The 17,163-nt window shown below is 45.9% G+C and overlaps 11 protein-coding genes across 14 annotated transcripts; 4 read left to right on the top strand and 7 right to left on the bottom strand.

Annotated features, from left to right (window-relative positions):
• Positions 1–33: 33 nt before the first annotated feature.
• RB195_011216 (uncharacterized protein) lies at positions 34–432 on the bottom strand (the record flags this gene model as incomplete). Its single annotated transcript, XM_064192538.1, has 1 exon — positions 34–432. The coding sequence occupies one exon, from the start codon at positions 430–432 to the stop codon at positions 34–36; it is 399 nt and encodes a 132-aa protein (XP_064050121.1).
• A 149-nt stretch (positions 433–581) lies between these two features.
• On the bottom strand, positions 582–1,187 carry RB195_011215 (uncharacterized protein; the record flags this gene model as incomplete). Its single annotated transcript, XM_064192537.1, has 1 exon — positions 582–1,187. The coding sequence occupies one exon, from the start codon at positions 1,185–1,187 to the stop codon at positions 582–584; it is 606 nt and encodes a 201-aa protein (XP_064050120.1).
• A 315-nt stretch (positions 1,188–1,502) lies between these two features.
• On the bottom strand, positions 1,503–2,135 carry RB195_011214 (uncharacterized protein; the record flags this gene model as incomplete). Its single annotated transcript, XM_064192536.1, has 1 exon — positions 1,503–2,135. The coding sequence occupies one exon, from the start codon at positions 2,133–2,135 to the stop codon at positions 1,503–1,505; it is 633 nt and encodes a 210-aa protein (XP_064050119.1).
• A 297-nt stretch (positions 2,136–2,432) lies between these two features.
• On the bottom strand, positions 2,433–3,305 carry RB195_011213 (uncharacterized protein; the record flags this gene model as incomplete). 2 transcript variants are annotated; one of them, XM_064192535.1, is made up of 1 exon in its annotated part: positions 2,433–3,305. In XM_064192535.1, one exon carries the CDS (start codon positions 3,303–3,305, stop codon positions 2,433–2,435), a length of 873 nt encoding a protein of 290 aa, XP_064050117.1. The 2 variants fall into 2 exon arrangements, with proteins under 2 accessions (XP_064050117.1, XP_064050118.1); XM_064192534.1 differs by having other exon boundaries at positions 2,433–3,233.
• A 1,776-nt stretch (positions 3,306–5,081) lies between these two features.
• On the top strand, positions 5,082–9,122 carry RB195_011212 (uncharacterized protein; the record flags this gene model as incomplete). Of its 2 annotated transcripts, none has more annotated exons than XM_064192533.1 (7): positions 5,082–5,169; positions 5,237–5,369; positions 7,201–7,267; positions 7,358–7,481; positions 7,534–7,634; positions 7,740–7,845; positions 8,977–9,122. In XM_064192533.1, 7 exons carry the CDS (start codon positions 5,082–5,084, stop codon positions 9,120–9,122), a joined length of 765 nt encoding a protein of 254 aa, XP_064050115.1. The 2 variants fall into 2 exon arrangements, with proteins under 2 accessions (XP_064050115.1, XP_064050116.1); XM_064192532.1 differs by lacking the exon at positions 8,977–9,122 and adding an exon at positions 8,218–8,405 and having other exon boundaries at positions 5,082–5,139.
• A 200-nt stretch (positions 9,123–9,322) lies between these two features.
• RB195_011211 (uncharacterized protein) lies at positions 9,323–9,820 on the top strand (the record flags this gene model as incomplete). The annotated part of the gene is made up of 1 exon (XM_064192531.1): positions 9,323–9,820. The coding sequence occupies one exon, from the start codon at positions 9,323–9,325 to the stop codon at positions 9,818–9,820; it is 498 nt and encodes a 165-aa protein (XP_064050114.1).
• A 338-nt stretch (positions 9,821–10,158) lies between these two features.
• Positions 10,159–10,545, top strand: RB195_011210 (uncharacterized protein; the record flags this gene model as incomplete). The annotated part of the gene is made up of 1 exon (XM_064192530.1): positions 10,159–10,545. The coding sequence occupies one exon, from the start codon at positions 10,159–10,161 to the stop codon at positions 10,543–10,545; it is 387 nt and encodes a 128-aa protein (XP_064050113.1).
• Positions 10,546–11,316: 771 nt separating this feature from the next.
• On the bottom strand, positions 11,317–12,231 carry RB195_011209 (uncharacterized protein; the record flags this gene model as incomplete). Its single annotated transcript, XM_064192529.1, has 1 exon — positions 11,317–12,231. One exon carries the CDS (start codon positions 12,229–12,231, stop codon positions 11,317–11,319), a length of 915 nt encoding a protein of 304 aa, XP_064050112.1.
• A 307-nt stretch (positions 12,232–12,538) lies between these two features.
• On the bottom strand, positions 12,539–12,868 carry RB195_011208 (uncharacterized protein; the record flags this gene model as incomplete). Its single annotated transcript, XM_064192528.1, has 1 exon — positions 12,539–12,868. One exon carries the CDS (start codon positions 12,866–12,868, stop codon positions 12,539–12,541), a length of 330 nt encoding a protein of 109 aa, XP_064050111.1.
• RB195_011206 (uncharacterized protein) lies at positions 12,539–15,232 on the bottom strand (the record flags this gene model as incomplete). 2 transcript variants are annotated; one of them, XM_064192526.1, is made up of 5 exons in its annotated part: positions 12,539–12,944; positions 13,053–13,185; positions 13,239–13,557; positions 13,635–13,939; positions 14,009–14,057. In XM_064192526.1, the coding sequence occupies 5 exons, from the start codon at positions 14,055–14,057 to the stop codon at positions 12,539–12,541; spliced, it is 1,212 nt and encodes a 403-aa protein (XP_064050110.1). The 2 variants fall into 2 exon arrangements, with proteins under 2 accessions (XP_064050110.1, XP_064050108.1); XM_064192525.1 differs by lacking the exons at positions 12,539–12,944; positions 13,053–13,185; positions 14,009–14,057 and adding an exon at positions 15,178–15,232 and having other exon boundaries at positions 13,201–13,484; positions 13,814–13,939.
• Positions 14,440–14,856, top strand: RB195_011207 (uncharacterized protein; the record flags this gene model as incomplete). The annotated part of the gene is made up of 1 exon (XM_064192527.1): positions 14,440–14,856. The coding sequence occupies one exon, from the start codon at positions 14,440–14,442 to the stop codon at positions 14,854–14,856; it is 417 nt and encodes a 138-aa protein (XP_064050109.1).
• Positions 15,233–17,163: the final 1,931 nt, after the last annotated feature.

Here is a 17,163-nt window from a genome sequence, read left to right as displayed (position 1 = left end):
CCAAACCATCTCAGTCGGGTCTCCTTCATCTTCTCAGTTATCGGGACGACGCCGAAGATGGAGCGCACAGGGACTTTCTTGTCGCACTCCTGTTGCCATTTTCCACTTCATCCATGCAGCATTAACACGTGCTCGACCTTCTTGATCAGTGTCGCCTGTGGAAGTCACTTTGGATCCAAGGTATTTGAAACAGTTCACCTTGTTTAATTCGGTGCCATCGACACGAACTGAACCATCCTCTATCCTTGGTCCGCACTCCATGTACTCAGTTTTTGATGTGTTGAGGCGCAATCCATATTGCTGCAGCTGACCCTTCCAAGACTGTACTTGTTTGTGAAGATCATCTCGAGACTCCGCCGCGAGCATGACATCGTCGGCAAAGAGTAGAGTCCACGGATGCTGCTTTTGGATTTCCTTCGTTATCGTGTTCATACACAGTATGAACAGCAAAGGTGAGTGGGATGAACCCTGATGAACCTCCACGATGCTGGTAAGGAGGGCCAAAAGCGACCTTAATCCTGCTCTGAGAGGCGGGGGATCAGAAAATGGACTTCCTGCTTCTGCTATGCCAGACACATGACTTACGAAATGTATCCTGTATGCCGCCCCGGCCAATTTTGGCAACAGAATTTTCGCCGCAAGACGTGTCCAAACCATCTCAGTCGCGCCTCCTTCATCTCCTCAGTTGTCGGGACGATGCCGATGGAGCGTACAGTGTCGTTGGATACTTTATCTTTCAGCGTTACACCTATCGACCACCTCAACATTCGCATCTCTATAGCATGCAACACTCTTTTTAAGGCTTTCGTCGTCGGCCAGCACTCGCATCCGTAAAGGGCAACATGACGCACAACCGTCCTGTAAATCTTCGACTTCAGTCGAACAGGGACTTTCTTGTCGCATAGTATCCCTGTTGCCATTTTCCACTTCATCCATGCAGCATTAACACGTGCTCGATCTTCTCGATCAATGTCGCCTGTGGAAGTCACTTTGGATCCAAGGCACTTGAAACAGTTCACCTTGTTTAATTCGGTGCCATCGACACAAATTGAACCATCCTCTATCCTTGGTCCGCACTCCATGTACTCAGATTTTGATACGTTGAGGCGCAATCCATGTTGCTGCAGCCGACCCTTCCAAGACTGTACTTGTTTCTTAAGATCATTCCGAGACTCCGCCGCGAGCATGACATCGTCGGCAAAGAGTAGAGTCCACGGATGCTGCTTCTGGATTCACTTCGTTATCGTGTCCATGCACAGTATGAACAGCAAAGGTGAGAGGGATGAACCCTGATGAACCCCTACTTGTACAGGGAATGGCCTGCTTGTTCCAGCAGCACATCGTACAATGCTGGTAGGCTTCGCATAACGTAGCTTAGTCCACCGCACATATTCTTCTGGTACTCTATGCGACCTCATGGACATCCATAACAGCTCATGTGGGACACGATCGAAAGCTTTCTCGAGATCGAGAAAAGCAAGATGCACACTGCGGTTCTTCTCTCAATGTTTTTCCAGGAGGAATCGGACAGCATTGGTAGCATCTATAGTGCTGCAGTCCTTCACAAAGCCGCACTGGTTGAGTGAAACGCTAACAATTTCCCTCAGACGAGCTTCCAGGACACGCTCAAAAACCTTCATCGTATGGCAGACCAGTCGTATAGGCCTGTACGAGGTGCAGTCAGCAATGTCTCCTTTCCCTTTCCAGACAGGCACGGTCACGGAAGTTTGCCAAACGTCTGGAGTCCGTCCTTCTGCAACGATCTTGTTAAATAGAGTTGCGAGCCACATGGACCCTCGATCTCCTAGCAGCTTCCAGACATCAGCAAGTATGTCATCAAGACTGGTTGCCTTGTTCGACTTCATTTTTGCGAGGGCAGCACTGACTTCGACGGCAGTAATTGGTAGAACAGGACCCTTGACACTGGGAACGGTTGGGATGGGAGGATGACAGAACTCTTCGTTACACAAGTGATTGTAGTACTCTCGCCACCTCTCCAGGATCTGACCAGAGCGGCGCAGAACGGCTCCACCAGCTCCCTTAACGATCTTGGTGTGCTCCATATCCAACGTTGAGCGATGACGCGCTCTGACTAAACGATACACTGCCCGCTCGCCTTCTCTGGTATCAAGCATGTCGTACACAGCCTTGTAGCGGTCCGACTTCGGTCCGACCAGAGCTTATACTTGGACTTCTTCTCACGAATTGCCGCCTGAACTTCCTCGTTCCAAAACCACGTAGCCTTTTGTACCTTTGGCTTACCTAGATTCGTTTTTCCCAGAGTGTTCTCGGCGGTCAAGCGTATGACGCTAGAAGTAGACGACCACATTTCCTCCACACTACGAGTAGGGTGGGGAAGTGTAGATGGAGCCACGCACGTGGAAAATACCTCCTTTCGATGCTTCAGAATCCGTCATTTGATGCGCTGTGTTTCAGTCCTTGGATGTCTCTTCCTTGGACGGGAGATTTTCAAGTCCAGTGACATGGTCTGTAGGAATGATTTTTGAATCCTGCAGAAGTCGGCGATCTCGTCGGCGTAACATCCAGAAATCTATTTGTGTTTCACGACCGCCGCTGGTGTACGTGATCAAATGCAATTTTCTTTTCCGATACTGCGTGTTAGCAATGATCAAGTCACTTGCAACAGCATACTCCAGGATTCGCAACCCGTCGTCGTTACGAGCTTCATAGCCGTGTCCACCATGACAACTCTCGAATCCGTCTTTCCGAGAACCGACATGTCCGTTGAAGTCTCCTCCGATTAAAAGTATTTCTTCGCTTTCCAGGGATTGGACGTACTGCTTCAGATCCTCCCAAAAGCTTGTCTTCTCTTCTTCACTACAGCCCGCCTGTGGCGCATAAGCAGAGACGACTCGCAATTCCACTTTTCCTGTATCTACTTTTACAGCCATCAAGCGATCCGATAGTCGATCCACCGCTGTGACGCTATTTCTAAACGACTCGTTCAATATGATACCAACGCCATTGCGATTTGATGTGCCGTGGTAGATCAGCTTGTAGCCATCGCCTGATTCCCTTGCCTTGGAGCCTTTCCAGCGAGTCTCCTGTACACAACATATGTCAACACGGCGTTTTCTGAGACTGTCTGCCAGTTCACGACTTCTTCCAGTAAGCGTCCCAACGTTAAGTGTTGCCAAGCGCACTGGATGTTGCTGGCGATGGCGGACTAACTTCTTTGGCCGGCTTCGTCCTCTAGCCGCTAGCCCTCGCATATTTGCCACATTGCCCAGGCGAGGACAATGCGCGTCGCTTCTGGGGTACGCCCTAGCTTCTGAAGAACACATAGTAGACATTAGCAGTATGACGCGACGGGGGTGTTGTCCTCGGTCGGCTTGTCGCACTAGCAAGCTAGCAGCCTGGCACCGGAATCGTCGTACTACCTCCTCACTTAGCTAGCCTGTAGCCTTGGCCCAAGGACCGGACTACTAGCCGGACACCTTTGTGGCATGGTTGAACCTGCCGAGACGAAGTCTCGCCACCATTGCTGCCCGACGGCCAGGGCCACCGCTGCGCCGCTTTGAGGCGTGAGGTAGGATTTGCAGCAGCTTGTCATGATTGAACATTAGACAATAATTTGTTTAAATCTTTGAGATATAATCAAAACTCCAAGTTCGGTGCGCTGGGCTGGTAGCTATCTGATTCAGATATGATTTTAGTCGTTGAGGTATCTTTTTAGGTAGGTGGCCTTAACCACGAAATACCGCTGGGAGAGAGGTGAGTGAGCGCTACTACTAATGGCGAAGTCATAACATAAGCAACTTGCATAGGTACATAAAAGATAAAGTGTCTCCGTTTAGGATGAGTTCAAGAAACATAGAAGGATAAAGTGTGTAAAGTGTCTGGCGTTAATCAATAAGCTTGGGACGCGCCCCCACGTTCACTTCAATTCAGAATCTGAGGTTTACGAACGTGTAACTGGCCTATACAATGACTTGTGGGGCTAGCCAATGTTTCAAGTCAGTGTTTTCATCCTCTCAGACAAGTCTGGTACCAATTTATCCGTACCCCGGTGGGATGAAAGGCTAGGTGATCATCAGGGCGGATTGGAACCTTCGATCGATCGATGGTGCAGACAGCGGAACCTCTTACCGACTGCGCCACACCTGCCGGCAAAGATAGCAGATCTTTCCTTTGACAGAGATTTGCACAATTCTACTTCTCTGAAATTAGCGCACCGGTTGTTACAGCTCTGATGATCATGATTCTTCTGCTGCGAAGTCAACTTTTCCGCCCCGATATCCCTATGCAACTGTATATCCCACAACTGACTGACCGATAATAGCAAAAAAAGGTGCAAAGATAGAATTCTAACATTAATTCAAAATTCCTGTGTGCAAATGATTGAGGTCGCCTATATGAATCGTCATCAACAGCTGTTTTTCTCACTTATTGGTTACATTTGGAATTATTCAAAATGCGCAGACTCCGCCCCTAGCAAACACCTAGAAAAAACCTTCGTGCGTTTTTGGCAGATCAATTTCATAGTAGAAGAGGTGACATTTCATCGATTTCTTTCCTTCTTTTTTTCTTTTTCTAAAAAAGAAATCAAGACGAAACCAATATGTGAATATCTGCGCTGCTAACTTATTTTTTTAATAAGTGCGAGGATCTAAACGTCACGATAAATATTCGACTTTTTTCAATAATTGAAGTAGCTTTAAATTTCAAAAACTGTAATTTCTCCGATCCACATCACACTATGCTTTTTCGACCACATAGTGCATGGAAATCACCTATAAACTGTGAAGTCATGATGAATCTGCTGTGCACTGTCTAATATGAAGGATTCATAGTGATCTGTTCTGGGCGTGCTCAAAAAAATAGCACTGCTTACCGCGTCCGCTAAATTCAGGATAATATCGGGACTTCTACCTACGTGGTACTAGTTCTAAAGGACTTCAAAGGACCACTTCATGAGCTGAATGTAAACTAATGTGCAATGAAGCCAATGTTTTCAAACAAATCGAAAAAAAGCATGCCTTTCAAACACGCAGTTCACTCCTCCTATCTTCTTATCTAGTTCTTATTTCCGTACATTGTTTCCTCAATAAGAGCGTTTAATGACGCATATTCCACAGTCCAGTACTCTTGCATTTTCTGGAAGCTGTGGCGGAGACCGTTATTACATATCATATCTAGTCAATTTTCGTCACTTATACGACAGAATACAATTGTTCGTGGTAACGAATAACAAAGATTTATGAATTTTGTTCAGATATATTTGTTCTTCCAAATCCTTCGCTCAAACCACTGGATGGTTTTCGTGTGGTCCATGAAGTGCATTATAAGCTGTTCCTAGAGTTGAAGAGAAGCTGCGAAGATTCCATTGTCGACCACTATGTGGCGAGGTGAGTCTAAATTGTAGCGTTTACTCGTATTTGAAGAAACACACAGTGTTAAGGAGCTCTAGTGGAAACGGCTACTCTCTCCTTCCATTAAGAATACTTTTCGAAAATACGCTCTACTAGAAAATGTCCCTCCATTTATTGTACTCGGCGTTTATAGTGTTTAGGCGCATGTTGAGTTTTCATTTCCCTTCGTTTGTTTTTCATCTGGACTTCTTTTCTTCTTTTTTGGTAAGATTTCATGGGTTCGAGTCAGCTCTACCCCTATCATTGTCGTTTATCGTAACTAATACATTAGCTCTAAAATCTCGAGATCGTCTCGCTGTGAGTGTACAGTTCCACTTTTTTGCCTTCGGCTCACCAAACTGCAAATGCCCGATTCAGGTTGTGAGTTGTTCGAAGGAGTCGATGTTTATTGCTAAAATCGTGTTGACGAGGACACCAACTGGACCAACTTCTCTACTGTCGAATGTTCTTGGAAACACTTCTTCGTCAGTCTCACATACCTCGTTCAGTGAATGAAGTCGTCTCCTTTCGGTCTATCCGATGACGTCGTACTTGATCAAACTTTCATCATCAGATCACTCCCCGCTTTCTGGCAGGGGTGTGTGTGGTGTATGTACAAACCGTCTTCTCAGCCCTCTTCTGTCTCGACAGCCTATGTGACGCCTGCAGCCAGTGCTGGCTAGCGCTTCCCACACTAGGCCCTCTTCTGGAGCTTTTTCTACTACTGTGTCTAGTGCTGAATTTGGTACCCACAGACAAGTCCTAGGTCTCTAGTCCCATGGGTTTTGTTTGTGACATTGCGTCTCCGCCGTGTGGACAGAGCTTATTTGTGGGAGATGACTCCGAACCGCTCCCCTTGCATTTCTTAGTTGCATGATTGCAGGTTTTTTTTGTTCAGCACGACGTGTAGGATTTGGGGATTCAACAAGTTCTAAAGTACAAAGAGAAAGTTCTTCTCCTGAATCTGTGTCTGTGTTGCAGAGCAGACAAGGTCGCTTTTGATCCGCAGCTAGCACCCTCTCAGGCACATGACTGTGGCTGTGATCACTCCAATGAGAAAGTGGATTAATTAAACTTTGGTAAACCTACAAAATATGAAAACTTGAAGTAAGAAGGAAGTGATACAAAAAATGCAAGACGGACACAGAACAGAAAGTAAATTGTTCAACACGTACTTAGAGCACGTAGTTTACGAACTGTTTGGATAAGACCTGTACATTTCTAATGTCGATCTAAATCCCACTATGAAGCATTAGGCAAAGCGGCTTGTTACTAAGATTATGGAACGAAGTAGATAAACAATCTGCTACAGAAGCCCGAGCTGCTACATAACGGTCATGAGGGACAATGTGAGAGAGAGTATGAGAATACAAACAGAGCCTCTTTAGTAATGTCAAGGATCATTCCTCGTTTCTTATTGACTCTGCTTTTGATATTTGCATGAACTAATGTTGTACTTATTCTATAGGTATTCCTAATCCACTTTCAAAACATATTACATATTATAGTTGATTGAAGGTGGTGAATGAAAGAGTGTTGAGAGAGTTAAAGGACAATTTGTAATTCCGGGATTATTAGTATGTCGACAGTGCTGAAGTAATGTAAAAGGTGTTTCGTACCAAACCAATTGAATGCTGAGCGGAGGAAGAGAGCACTAAGGAGTTCAGCTTGAGCTGTGTAGGAAAAAAAGTCATCACTTCGCTAAGGGATTTTGAGCTATCGTTTTGTTTACATGCTTTGACCACTTGATAAGACTGAATAGCCAGATTGAATTGAGGTTATTTTCACATAACTACATTTGAGCTTCTGGAAAGTACTTTCAGTTCAGATACCGTACTACGTACTATCCGCCTGAATGGAATAACATAACTATTCCGAAAAATTCTTCATACATTGTATGTTGTGTTTGGATTTGACGCACGTTTAGAGAAATAAGTAGCTATTAATTTTCTTTTTCTTTATTTTAATGAGGAATTTATTCTCAGGTGCTCGATACAGATACATCAACAGAAATCATAATCCAACTTATAGCCGTAGACAGTCATCCTAAGCGTCACCGCTATTCCAGAGAAATGTTTCATCAAACCTTTGATCACAAAAGAGATTATGGTAACATCCTGGTTTAGGCTTAATTTTTTTTTGTCAACTGCCAGAGCTTTAGTTTATGTTGGCTTTCTATACTTTACAAGAATTTGGTCAACTCAGATGGAAATAAATTACACCATACCGAGATTTTTAGTTGGACGTGAACTTTCCTTTAAGGTAGGTGAATCTACAATGGAAATAACTATCCTGTTGCATTGTTATTTCCTTTGTAGATTTATTTCACAAGTTTTTTTTTGTCACATAAGTTATACACATGTTTAGATTTCTGTCCGAAAGATGGGCGATAAAACAAATTTGTCTAGAAATGTTACATTTGTCTCGACAAAAAGAAAGTTTCCAATCACTGTGAAAGATCTCGACAAATTCGGTAATATTTTACGAACGTTACGAAGTTCAACATGAATCGAAAAACTGACCACAATAAGCATGCCAGAAAAGCTTTCTTTCATGTCTACTTCTTGCCTGTTTCTTTCCGACAATGTCAGCTCCTAAGCCTTCTTTCGTCTTTTCTGAGTGCACGCATGCGTTTCTGGGTGAGATATGAAGCAGATAAATACATCCAAAAATTCCCACTCCTGGGAAGGGAAATTCGTCAACCAGAAGCTGAGGTTATTGAGGTCAGATTTGTGAAATAAGCTATGGTATGTTTTTTGAAAAACCTTAACTTTCCACGTGAGCAAAACGTATTTGCTTTGAATTGAGCAGCTTTCTACCGAATTTTCGCAGTAGAGTTTTCCAGAGCCACATAATAACTCAAATTGCCATGGTAAGCACGAAGACTTGTGTTCTTCGTTTTCTTCACTATATTCTCGACCTCTCATGGTTCAATTACCTAAGTTCGAGGATACCAAGAAAACAGCTCATCTTGGGCTTGCTGGTTTACCATCTACGCTGAAGAAAGTGGTCGGAGGGGTAATTGAAGTGTGAAGAGGAAGAAGAATAGTAGCGTGATGTCGTGTGGAACGTGCTGGCAACAAACGTAATGAAGGAGAGCTTGCTAGCAAGCAGCTCAACATCCAATACAAGGGATACTATGTGGACGTCAAAAAAAAAACAACCGTAGACGTTTCATCAAGATCGCCGAGATTGGATCAAACTATAAATCTCGTCTTGTGCTGATCATGACAGCGGCGGTATAGCTGTGCGAGCAGCTCAGTGAAATGATCAAATGCAGCGAGGCCCTCCCTGAAGGAGCCGAAGCTACAGCTGAAAAAGGCGCACTCAAGTCAGGGGTGCTTGCATTCGACTCGAGACGCTATTATCTGGATCTAAAGGAGAACCAGCGCGGGCGCTTTCTCCGGATTGCAACGACTGCGGCAAATCCGCGCATGAGCAGCGCTCAGATTGCTATCCCAGTTCAGGGCATGACTGAAATGCAGGACATTCTTCATAGGATGTCGACATCCACGGTTCTCCCTCACTAGAGGGATCCCAGCCGGTTAGTCGCGACGCTACGTGGCGCGACCTTGTGCTTGCACAGAGACGCGGGTGGATTCAGGGGATGGACTCCTTGTTTCTGCTGAGCCAGGACTGACTCATGACATCTTTGCATCCCGCACGTCGATCTGGCCAAAAGCCTGCAATCAAGTGACTAGGAGGTGCAAGGGAGGCGGCTTGGAATCACCTCCAACAAATAAGCACTAAATGTCCACTCCGGGGGAACGGAACTTCTCTCAAAAACTTAAGGGACTAGAAGCTTGCATCCTGTCCATAGGTTTTAAAATTTCTTTCGCATGTCAAAGTAATAGAAAAGAGTCTCCTGATTCCGGAGGAAAGCCTGATACGGTAGCACCAGGAAGGACTTGCAGGAGTCATATAGGCTACCGAAACGGAAAAGGACTAGGATGACGATTTCTACTTATAACGCACGTACGCTTGCATCGGAAGCGGTCATCAAAGATCTGATGATGCAAGCCAAGAAGATCAAGTACGACATCATCGGACTGACCGAGACGAGACGACGTCACCCTCTCAACGCCGTATATGAAACTGGAGAAGAACTGTTCTTAGGAACATGCGATAGTAGAGGTGTTGGTGGAGTTGGCGTCCTCGTCAACACGAGTATGGCAAAGAACATCGACTCTTTTGAACAACTTACGACCCGAATCGGACGTCTGCGGATGAGAAGATGTGGCCCAATACCAGCTTTGACTATCTTCGTCGTTTACGCTCCAACATCAAGCTACGAAGAAGAAGAAGTCGAAGCTTTCTCTATGGACCTGGAGAAGTTCTACCAAGAAGATCATGCCTTCTACAAGGTCATAGTTGGCGATTTTAACGCCAAAGCTGGCCCAAGAAGAACGCCTGAGGAGCTTCACATCGGAACCCACGGCCCACAATGAAATGATCAGGGAGAGGTTTTCCGAGTTCATCATGACGACTAAGACCATCCATAGAAACTCGCAATTCCAGAAGCTCTCCTCTTTACGCTGGACGTGGGAGTCACAAGGTGGACGTTACCGTAATGAAAGAGACCACGTCATCGACAACAAAAGATTCTGGCCTACGGATGTCGCTGTTGTGCCAAAGTTCTATACGGGATCGGACCATCGCCTCCTCCAAGGAAGATTTTCCTTCACAAGGAGAAAAGAGAAAGCCGCCAAGTTCAGAGAGCGAGACCCCACAAATATCATTAACTAGGATCTCTTTGCTGCGCTAGCCTGCTTTTGGGAAGGAAAAAATGGGCAGTATTGACGAGGAATATGACCGGCTCGTTGAACATCTTGACTGTACGAGGAGGGTTGATAGCTTTAAAACCACCAAGAGGCGCCTGTCTCTTAAAACTCTTAAGCTGATACGTCAGCGTGGAGCAGCACGAGCCGCAGGGAACCAAAAACTCACGTCTGAGCTCGCAAGGCTTTGCAGAGAGGTGTTAAACCAAGACCTTAAAGAGAGAAGAGCAGAAGTGCTGGCTGAGGCTGCAGAGGCGGGGAAAAGCATCCGCTATGTCCGTCGAGACTTTGCCAGTCGTATGACGAAGATGACTTCTCTCCGGAACCCGAAGGGTACAACCACTGTATCGAGAAGGGAAATGGAGGAAACGACTCATCTACAACTTCTATCCTGATCTTTTCGACAGCCATGTCCACTTGCCTCCTCACCATCTGAGGGAAGACGGACATGTCATTCCAAAGGTTCTCCCGTCCGAAATACGACATGCCATCATGTCGGTAAGAAATCGTACGGCACCCGGTCCCGACAGAATAAGACCAGAACAATTGAAGAACCTTCCGCCAGTACTCATCAACGCCCTGGCGAGGCTCTTTACACGTTATCTGTCAAGGTTCCTAAACAGTGAAAGACCACCAAGTCCGTGTTGTTGTATAAAAAGGGAGATCCACATGACATCGGCAGCTATCGCCCAATCTGCTTACTGTCCGTCATCTACAAGCTCTTTACAAGAGTGATCCTTAATAGGACTGAAAAAGTCTTGAATGAAGGACAGTCATGCGGGCAAGCAGGGTTTCGAAAAGGATTCAGCAGGATTGACCACATTCACACTGTTTCGAAACTCATCGAGGTATCTCGAGAGTACAAGATGCCGCTTTGTCTCACCTTCATTGACTTGAAGAAGGCCTTCGACTCAATTGAGACGGATGCGGTCGTGGAAGCCTTGGACAACCAAGGCGTCCCTACTCAGTACATAAAGGTACTTCGAGAGTTGTCCAGTAACCTCACGACCGGAATTTCGCCATTCTACAAGAATATCATCATTGACGTGAAGAGGGGGTCCGATAGGGTGATACAATACCTACTTAGATACTTAGATGGCCCGTCTTCACTGGACGTGCGGGCCCCAGCATCTCTTCCACTCGTTTCATTCCCTCGCCATTGTCATCTAAGATGTTCTCAAGCTTCGTGAATGACGTTGACGAGGTCCTTGAGCCGTATCCAGCTGTGCTCTCAGCTGGTCCATCCGTGTAGCGAACACGTCGCCCCATCTCGTTGGCGGTCTCCCTCCACGTCGTTTAGCACCTCTTGGGATCCACTCTAGCGCTCTTTTAGTCCATCTATCGTCGATTCTTCTCATGAGGTGACCATGTTTTGCTTTCGATACATATTCCGCTGGGTCGCGAAGATGGGACGTTCTTCTTAAGTCAGAACTGCGAAAACCGGCTAGGTGTTGTGTGCGCCGGTTAAACTTCAGAAAACATCTCTCCAGGGTTCTGTGGGTAGTAAGTAGCTTCCTAGACGTGGCAGCGGTGTCTGTCCATGTTTCCGTTGCGTAACAGAGCGCTGGGAGAACTGTCGAGTCGAACAGATGGGCACGAAAATCTTGGTCCGTCAGTTGGTCCATAGCTTCCTTGACAGCTGCGAATGCTGCCCGTGCTGCTCTCATTCTTCTATTCAGTTCTTCCTTCAAGTCGTTTTTTTGTTCATAGATCTTCCGTGATATACGTATGACGAAGTTTCCCACGATTTGGGGTCCTTCAAGTTGTACTCCTCTGTCCTCGCAACAGGCGTTCTTCATAAACTGTGTCTTCTTTCTATTTATTCGCAGTCCTATTCTCTTCCCTGCTTCGTTCAATTCGTTGAACATCGTTTCTGCTTCATTGGTACTGCTCGTAAAGAGAACAATGTCGTCCGCGAAACCAAGGTTCGAGAGAAATCTTCCATTAACACGTATGCCATTTTCTTCCCAGGAAAGTGATTTCATTATCCATTGCAATGCAGCCGTTAACAGCTTCGGCAATATAGTATCGCCTTGTCGCACCTCCTTTCCAATGGGTATATTGAGGGAGCGGTGGTGCATCGATCTTGGCAATTGGCTAATGTACTCACACACGAAGCGCCCACACTTTGATCGACCAGCGCTTACAGTATTGCATTCGTTTCTACGCTGTCGAAGGCTTTTTCATAGTCGACGATAGTTAGAAGAAGGGGCAGGCGGTATTCCTGGTAAATCTCTATGACCCCCAACACGGTCTGGTTGTGGTCGAAGCAGCTGAACCCCTGACGGAATCCGGCTTGTTCTTGAGGCTTGGCTTTATCCAGCGTCCTAAATATGCGCGTGAGGATGATCTTAGTGAATATTTTGTATAACACGCCCAGCAAAGATATCAGAGGTAGTTCCGAAGGTCCTCTCGGTCACCTTTCTTATAGATAAGAAGGGTTCGCAAGGTCTTCCACTGGTCTTGGATCCTTTCTTTCTGAAGGTAAGATGTCATGTGCGCTGCTAAGATTACATGAAGTGGGCCACCAGCCCGAAGAAAGTCTGCTGAAATAAAATCAGGTCCGGGGGCTGTGCCAGGTTTCATGCTCTTGATAGCGACTCGTACTTCCGAAAGGAGAATCCGTGGTGGAGCTTCACCAGTGAAGATGATCGGGCTTGACACAGGAGTTGATGAACGGAAAAGGTTCGAGTAGAACCTCTCCGTAATGATTTCCATCTCACGACGAGAAGACGTGCGAGTCCCGTCTTCGCTCAGCAAGGCTGCTAGCAGAATGTTATATTCGCGGAGATCCCTGCGGCACTTCTTTAGACTCGTTCTTCTTTGTGCTGCTTTGAGAATCTTCTTCTACCTGTATTTCAAAAGATCCTCTTGCAACGCCTTTCTGCAGTTTGCTACTAACCGCTCAACGTGCGATGCATTCGGATCAAGCCTCAAAGTCCTTCTTCTTTCCAACAATTCCTTGGTGGTCTTCGAAATTCGATCCAAGTTTGTCGCGCGCGGCTTCGAGGCACGTTCAGCACAGGCTCGTAATCCTCTGAGCAGCATCTCTAGTCTACGTTTGGGTCCTTCTCGATGTGCCAGACACCTTGGGACAAGGAGTCCTCGAGTACCACCTCCGGTTGGTGAGTACGTGGTTGATCTCCGCAAGAGTTGCGCCATTGGGCGATTCCCATGTCCACTGTGATGAATCTTCCAATCCCGTATTCCTCCTCTGTGGCCTTTCCTAGTTTTGCGTTGAAGTCTCCGGCAACGAATCTGTGGAAAGACTTCGCGTTGCGGATTACTTCCTTCAGCTCCTCGTGAAATGGATCCAATTCGGATTTATCAGGTGCTGATGTTGGTGAGTAGCAATTGATGATACTGATGGGTTTTTGGCGCAGAGGGCGGAGGCGAAGTGACAGGATCTCGTGAGAATCGACAAGAAAAATGATGTTGAAAGATGGACGACAGATGGGTGCACAACAAAACCAACAGCGCCTACATTTCGCGACGGAACCTTCTCTCCACGAGAAACGAGTTTACCGTCATTCATCTGTCGTACGTCGCTCCTTCTGCACTTGGTCTCCTGCAGAGCAAGCACGTGAAATTTGATACACTCTGCAGCTCCGAAAAGGGCATGCAGGTCAGCGTCTGTGGACAGTGTTCTCGCGTTGTACGTACACAGTCTGAGACAGTCTCCATGACGAGTCGTGCGAGTGTCGCCTTGGTCGAGCTTAGCTTTTACCACAGGTCGTCGCCCAACATCAGGGAGCCAACTTGCGACATTTTGCCAAGATGGTGGTGAACCTTAGCAGTGATTTACTCTTAACTAAGCTTCCGATTTCGAGAAGTCGGAATGAACAGAATGTGTCGAACTCTTTCTCAGCTTGGAGATCCTGCCGGAGGACGAATCTTCGCTGTGCATCGCAGTTCGACGCCCAGAGTCACCTTCACGCCACTATAAGGCGGTAAACCGTTGTGGAGAACCAGGTTGATGGTCGGCAGCTACACCGCGCTTTTGATGACCGACACCCCCCCCGCCCCGCGCACCCCCACCACACCACCAGCACGTTTATCTGGGCGAACACATGATGAACGACCGACCCCTGAGCTGGGCAGAACTAGACGAGTGGCTTGGAAAGCATATAAGAGCATCGACGAGTGAAGAAGACCAGGAACACCCGGCTCTGTGCTCACCTCTTTAACACCACCTTACTTCCTGCTTTGACATATGCTTCGGAAACCTGGGCATTTCGCAAGCAGGAAGAAAGCGCGATAAGCGTCATTAAACGGGAATTGAGAGAGTGATGCTAGGAGGCCGTTTCACGCAAGTGAAGGACGGGATTCGATGTTTACTCCTACGTCAGCGATTGAAGATTAGAGATGCCGCCGCGTTTGTCAAGGAAAGTAAAATAAAGTGGGATGGACACGTGATGCGCTTTAACAGCAACCGTTGGACCAGAGCCGTGAGCGACTGGGTTCCTTGCGATATTAAGCGCACTACAGGAAGACCGCCGTCCGAATGGTCAGATTTCTTCATGATGTCCTTCAAAGAAAATTATGATGCTCTGGCGCCCGCTCGACCAGACCAGAAGATCAATGGGAGTCGAGGTGATCAAGGTGATAATCGACATGCTTATGAGTTTTCCTGGTCACCTCCTCCCAAATCAAAGTCTGCGTGTTTCATTATGTTCTCTGCATCTTTCATTATGTTCATTTCTTAATCTAGATATGCATAATTGGGGTATTCGGGAGCTCTCTTTTCGATGAGCAAGGGTGGAATATCAGAATATACATCCATTTCTTTGATTGTTATGAAAAATCAGTGGTCATTTCAATACTCTTGTTGCCAAGGACACTATCTTCATCGAATTCGCTGTCACATTTTCAGAAGAACACATTTTTCTGAGAATGTGACAGCGTTCTTCTGTTTCAGTGTTTCGATAACACTGAAGCAGAAGAACGTTTCTGTTTCAGTGTTATCGAAAAAGTAGGATGAGCATGACGTTCTTCGCTTCCAGTATTAAATCTTCAATGGTCGTTACCGAAGCGAGCGTTCGCGCATACCTTGTATAGATCACGGTCGTACTCCTTTTCCATGTCGTTACCCTGGAAGCCCGAGAAATCTTGTTGCTTCTGCCAATGCCACCTTAACAATCTTTCGGAGACAGAAGAATTTCCTTTGCTATGATGTGAGAAGCGAAAATCTCCGCGGGAGCATTTTGAGCTCTTATTCCGCTGGACTAAGTGAACACACTAGTAGTTCACCCCAGTTCGGTGTGTTTTGCCTTTTCCTACCGCAGTGGGCAGAGGGAAATTTTTCGTTTAAAGAACTTCAAACCTCATTTTTCGCATTCTTCCTTGTTGCGTGATCCTACGCCTTTGAACGGACGGACCATAACGTTATACGAATTGTGCAAACGTCAACCTCACTTGTATCACCTACGCTTCGTTTTTCTAGGAGTTGCTTGAGCAGACGCTAGTTGTACCTTATTTTGTCTGATCTGAGAGTTGCTGAGTACCTTTCTCTGCGGGGAAATATCTAGAGGAAACAGATATAAGAAGCGTATTGAAAACATAATAGAATTGACGTAGTGAAAACTTAGTATTATAAGACATAAGTTCGAGGTGAAGATTACCAATATAAGTAATGTCCGACTAAATTTTTCCTAATCGTCTTTCAAAAGTTACTTGAAAAACGACGCTTGTTCCTACGAGGTACGTGAACATGCGCCACTCCTGTGCATGCATCAAATCCACGAGCAGGCATTCAAAGATCGATGAGGTTTCCTCAGCAGCCTATTCAAGTAAAACACTGAATAGGTTGCGGAGGGAACCGCTGTGTGGAAAAGGAGGTGCACACTCTAACGTACCTCGTTGGAAATAAGACTGTTTCTACGCCGTTTTTCAGGAGAAATTGAGCGGGGCCACGCTCATATTTCCACTTTCCTAGCTCTGTGTTTTGCATCAAGTTTCCTCATTACGATTTCTTGATACGCTGCCACTAAGGCCATTGAATTGTGCGTCAAGTCTACCTTACTTCACTTTCCTTAGCAAATGCTACACTGTATTTAATCTTCCATCGTTGTGACAAGAAAAATTTTTGTAACTATTTTCTTAACTGCCAGAAACGGTATATGCCTACAATGCCTATTCCCACTTTCCTAGCTCTGTGTTTTGCATCAAGTTTCCACATTACAATCACCTTTCGATGGAGCTACTGATCATAACGGTGACATTTTCTACCTGCTTGCCGGTTCGTAAAGGTTTTTGAAACAAACTGAAGCAGGAACTACGTTGGTGTTAAGAATGAGCTCGGAACAGGATGTTCTTGCTTTTGCATTGCCGATGCTCTCGTATGCTCCCCAATCTTCTCATTTTCTCCTACGTAGCTCGAAGGACATCATGTTCATGTTTTCCGATCTAGATATATACAATAGATACACAAGTCTGATGGATTTGGATGCTTTTTCCTTTGTTGATGTGAATAGTTTATTGAAAAAACTTTCCGTTTCTTATGAACGCCGTCTTTTGCAAACCAAACTGAAGACCGATCATTCTACACGTTTCGTCTAATTCAGTTGGCATTTGTTCCGGCTAGCTGATGTCTGATGTTACAAAAACGATGTGACCAGCGAAAAAAGAAAGATGTGGTAGTTGCCCACGAATATTCGTCCTCATGTTATTTTCTCCTACTTCTCGCATTGCATACGCAAAATTGGGACTGAATATTCTGTGTGAAGGCGTCTTGTCTAACCTATTTCTTACAGTCATTGGGTGGGTTCTTGTGGAAGGGTGACATTTTAGCCGCAACTTCACCTTACATTTCTCGTAGAAGCTTTACGTACCTAGCAGAGACAAGCTGACTGTGCAAGACTTCTGTAAGTATTTATGTTTCACCTAAACTGAAGGATTGTTGTAAGTCGACGAAAGTGAAGCACAGTAGTTCCTTGTGCAGTTTTTGAACTTCGGTTGGCTCGAATGGTTGATGGACGACAGTCCCTTTATCAATATGATGATGATGTTCACGT

The sequence above is a fragment of the Necator americanus genome, chromosome III (genome assembly GCF_031761385.1).
Source record: "Necator americanus strain Aroian chromosome III, whole genome shotgun sequence".
Lineage (NCBI taxonomy): Eukaryota > Metazoa > Nematoda > Chromadorea > Rhabditida > Ancylostomatidae > Necator > Necator americanus.
This window is presented reverse-complemented; position numbering and strand designations above follow the sequence as displayed.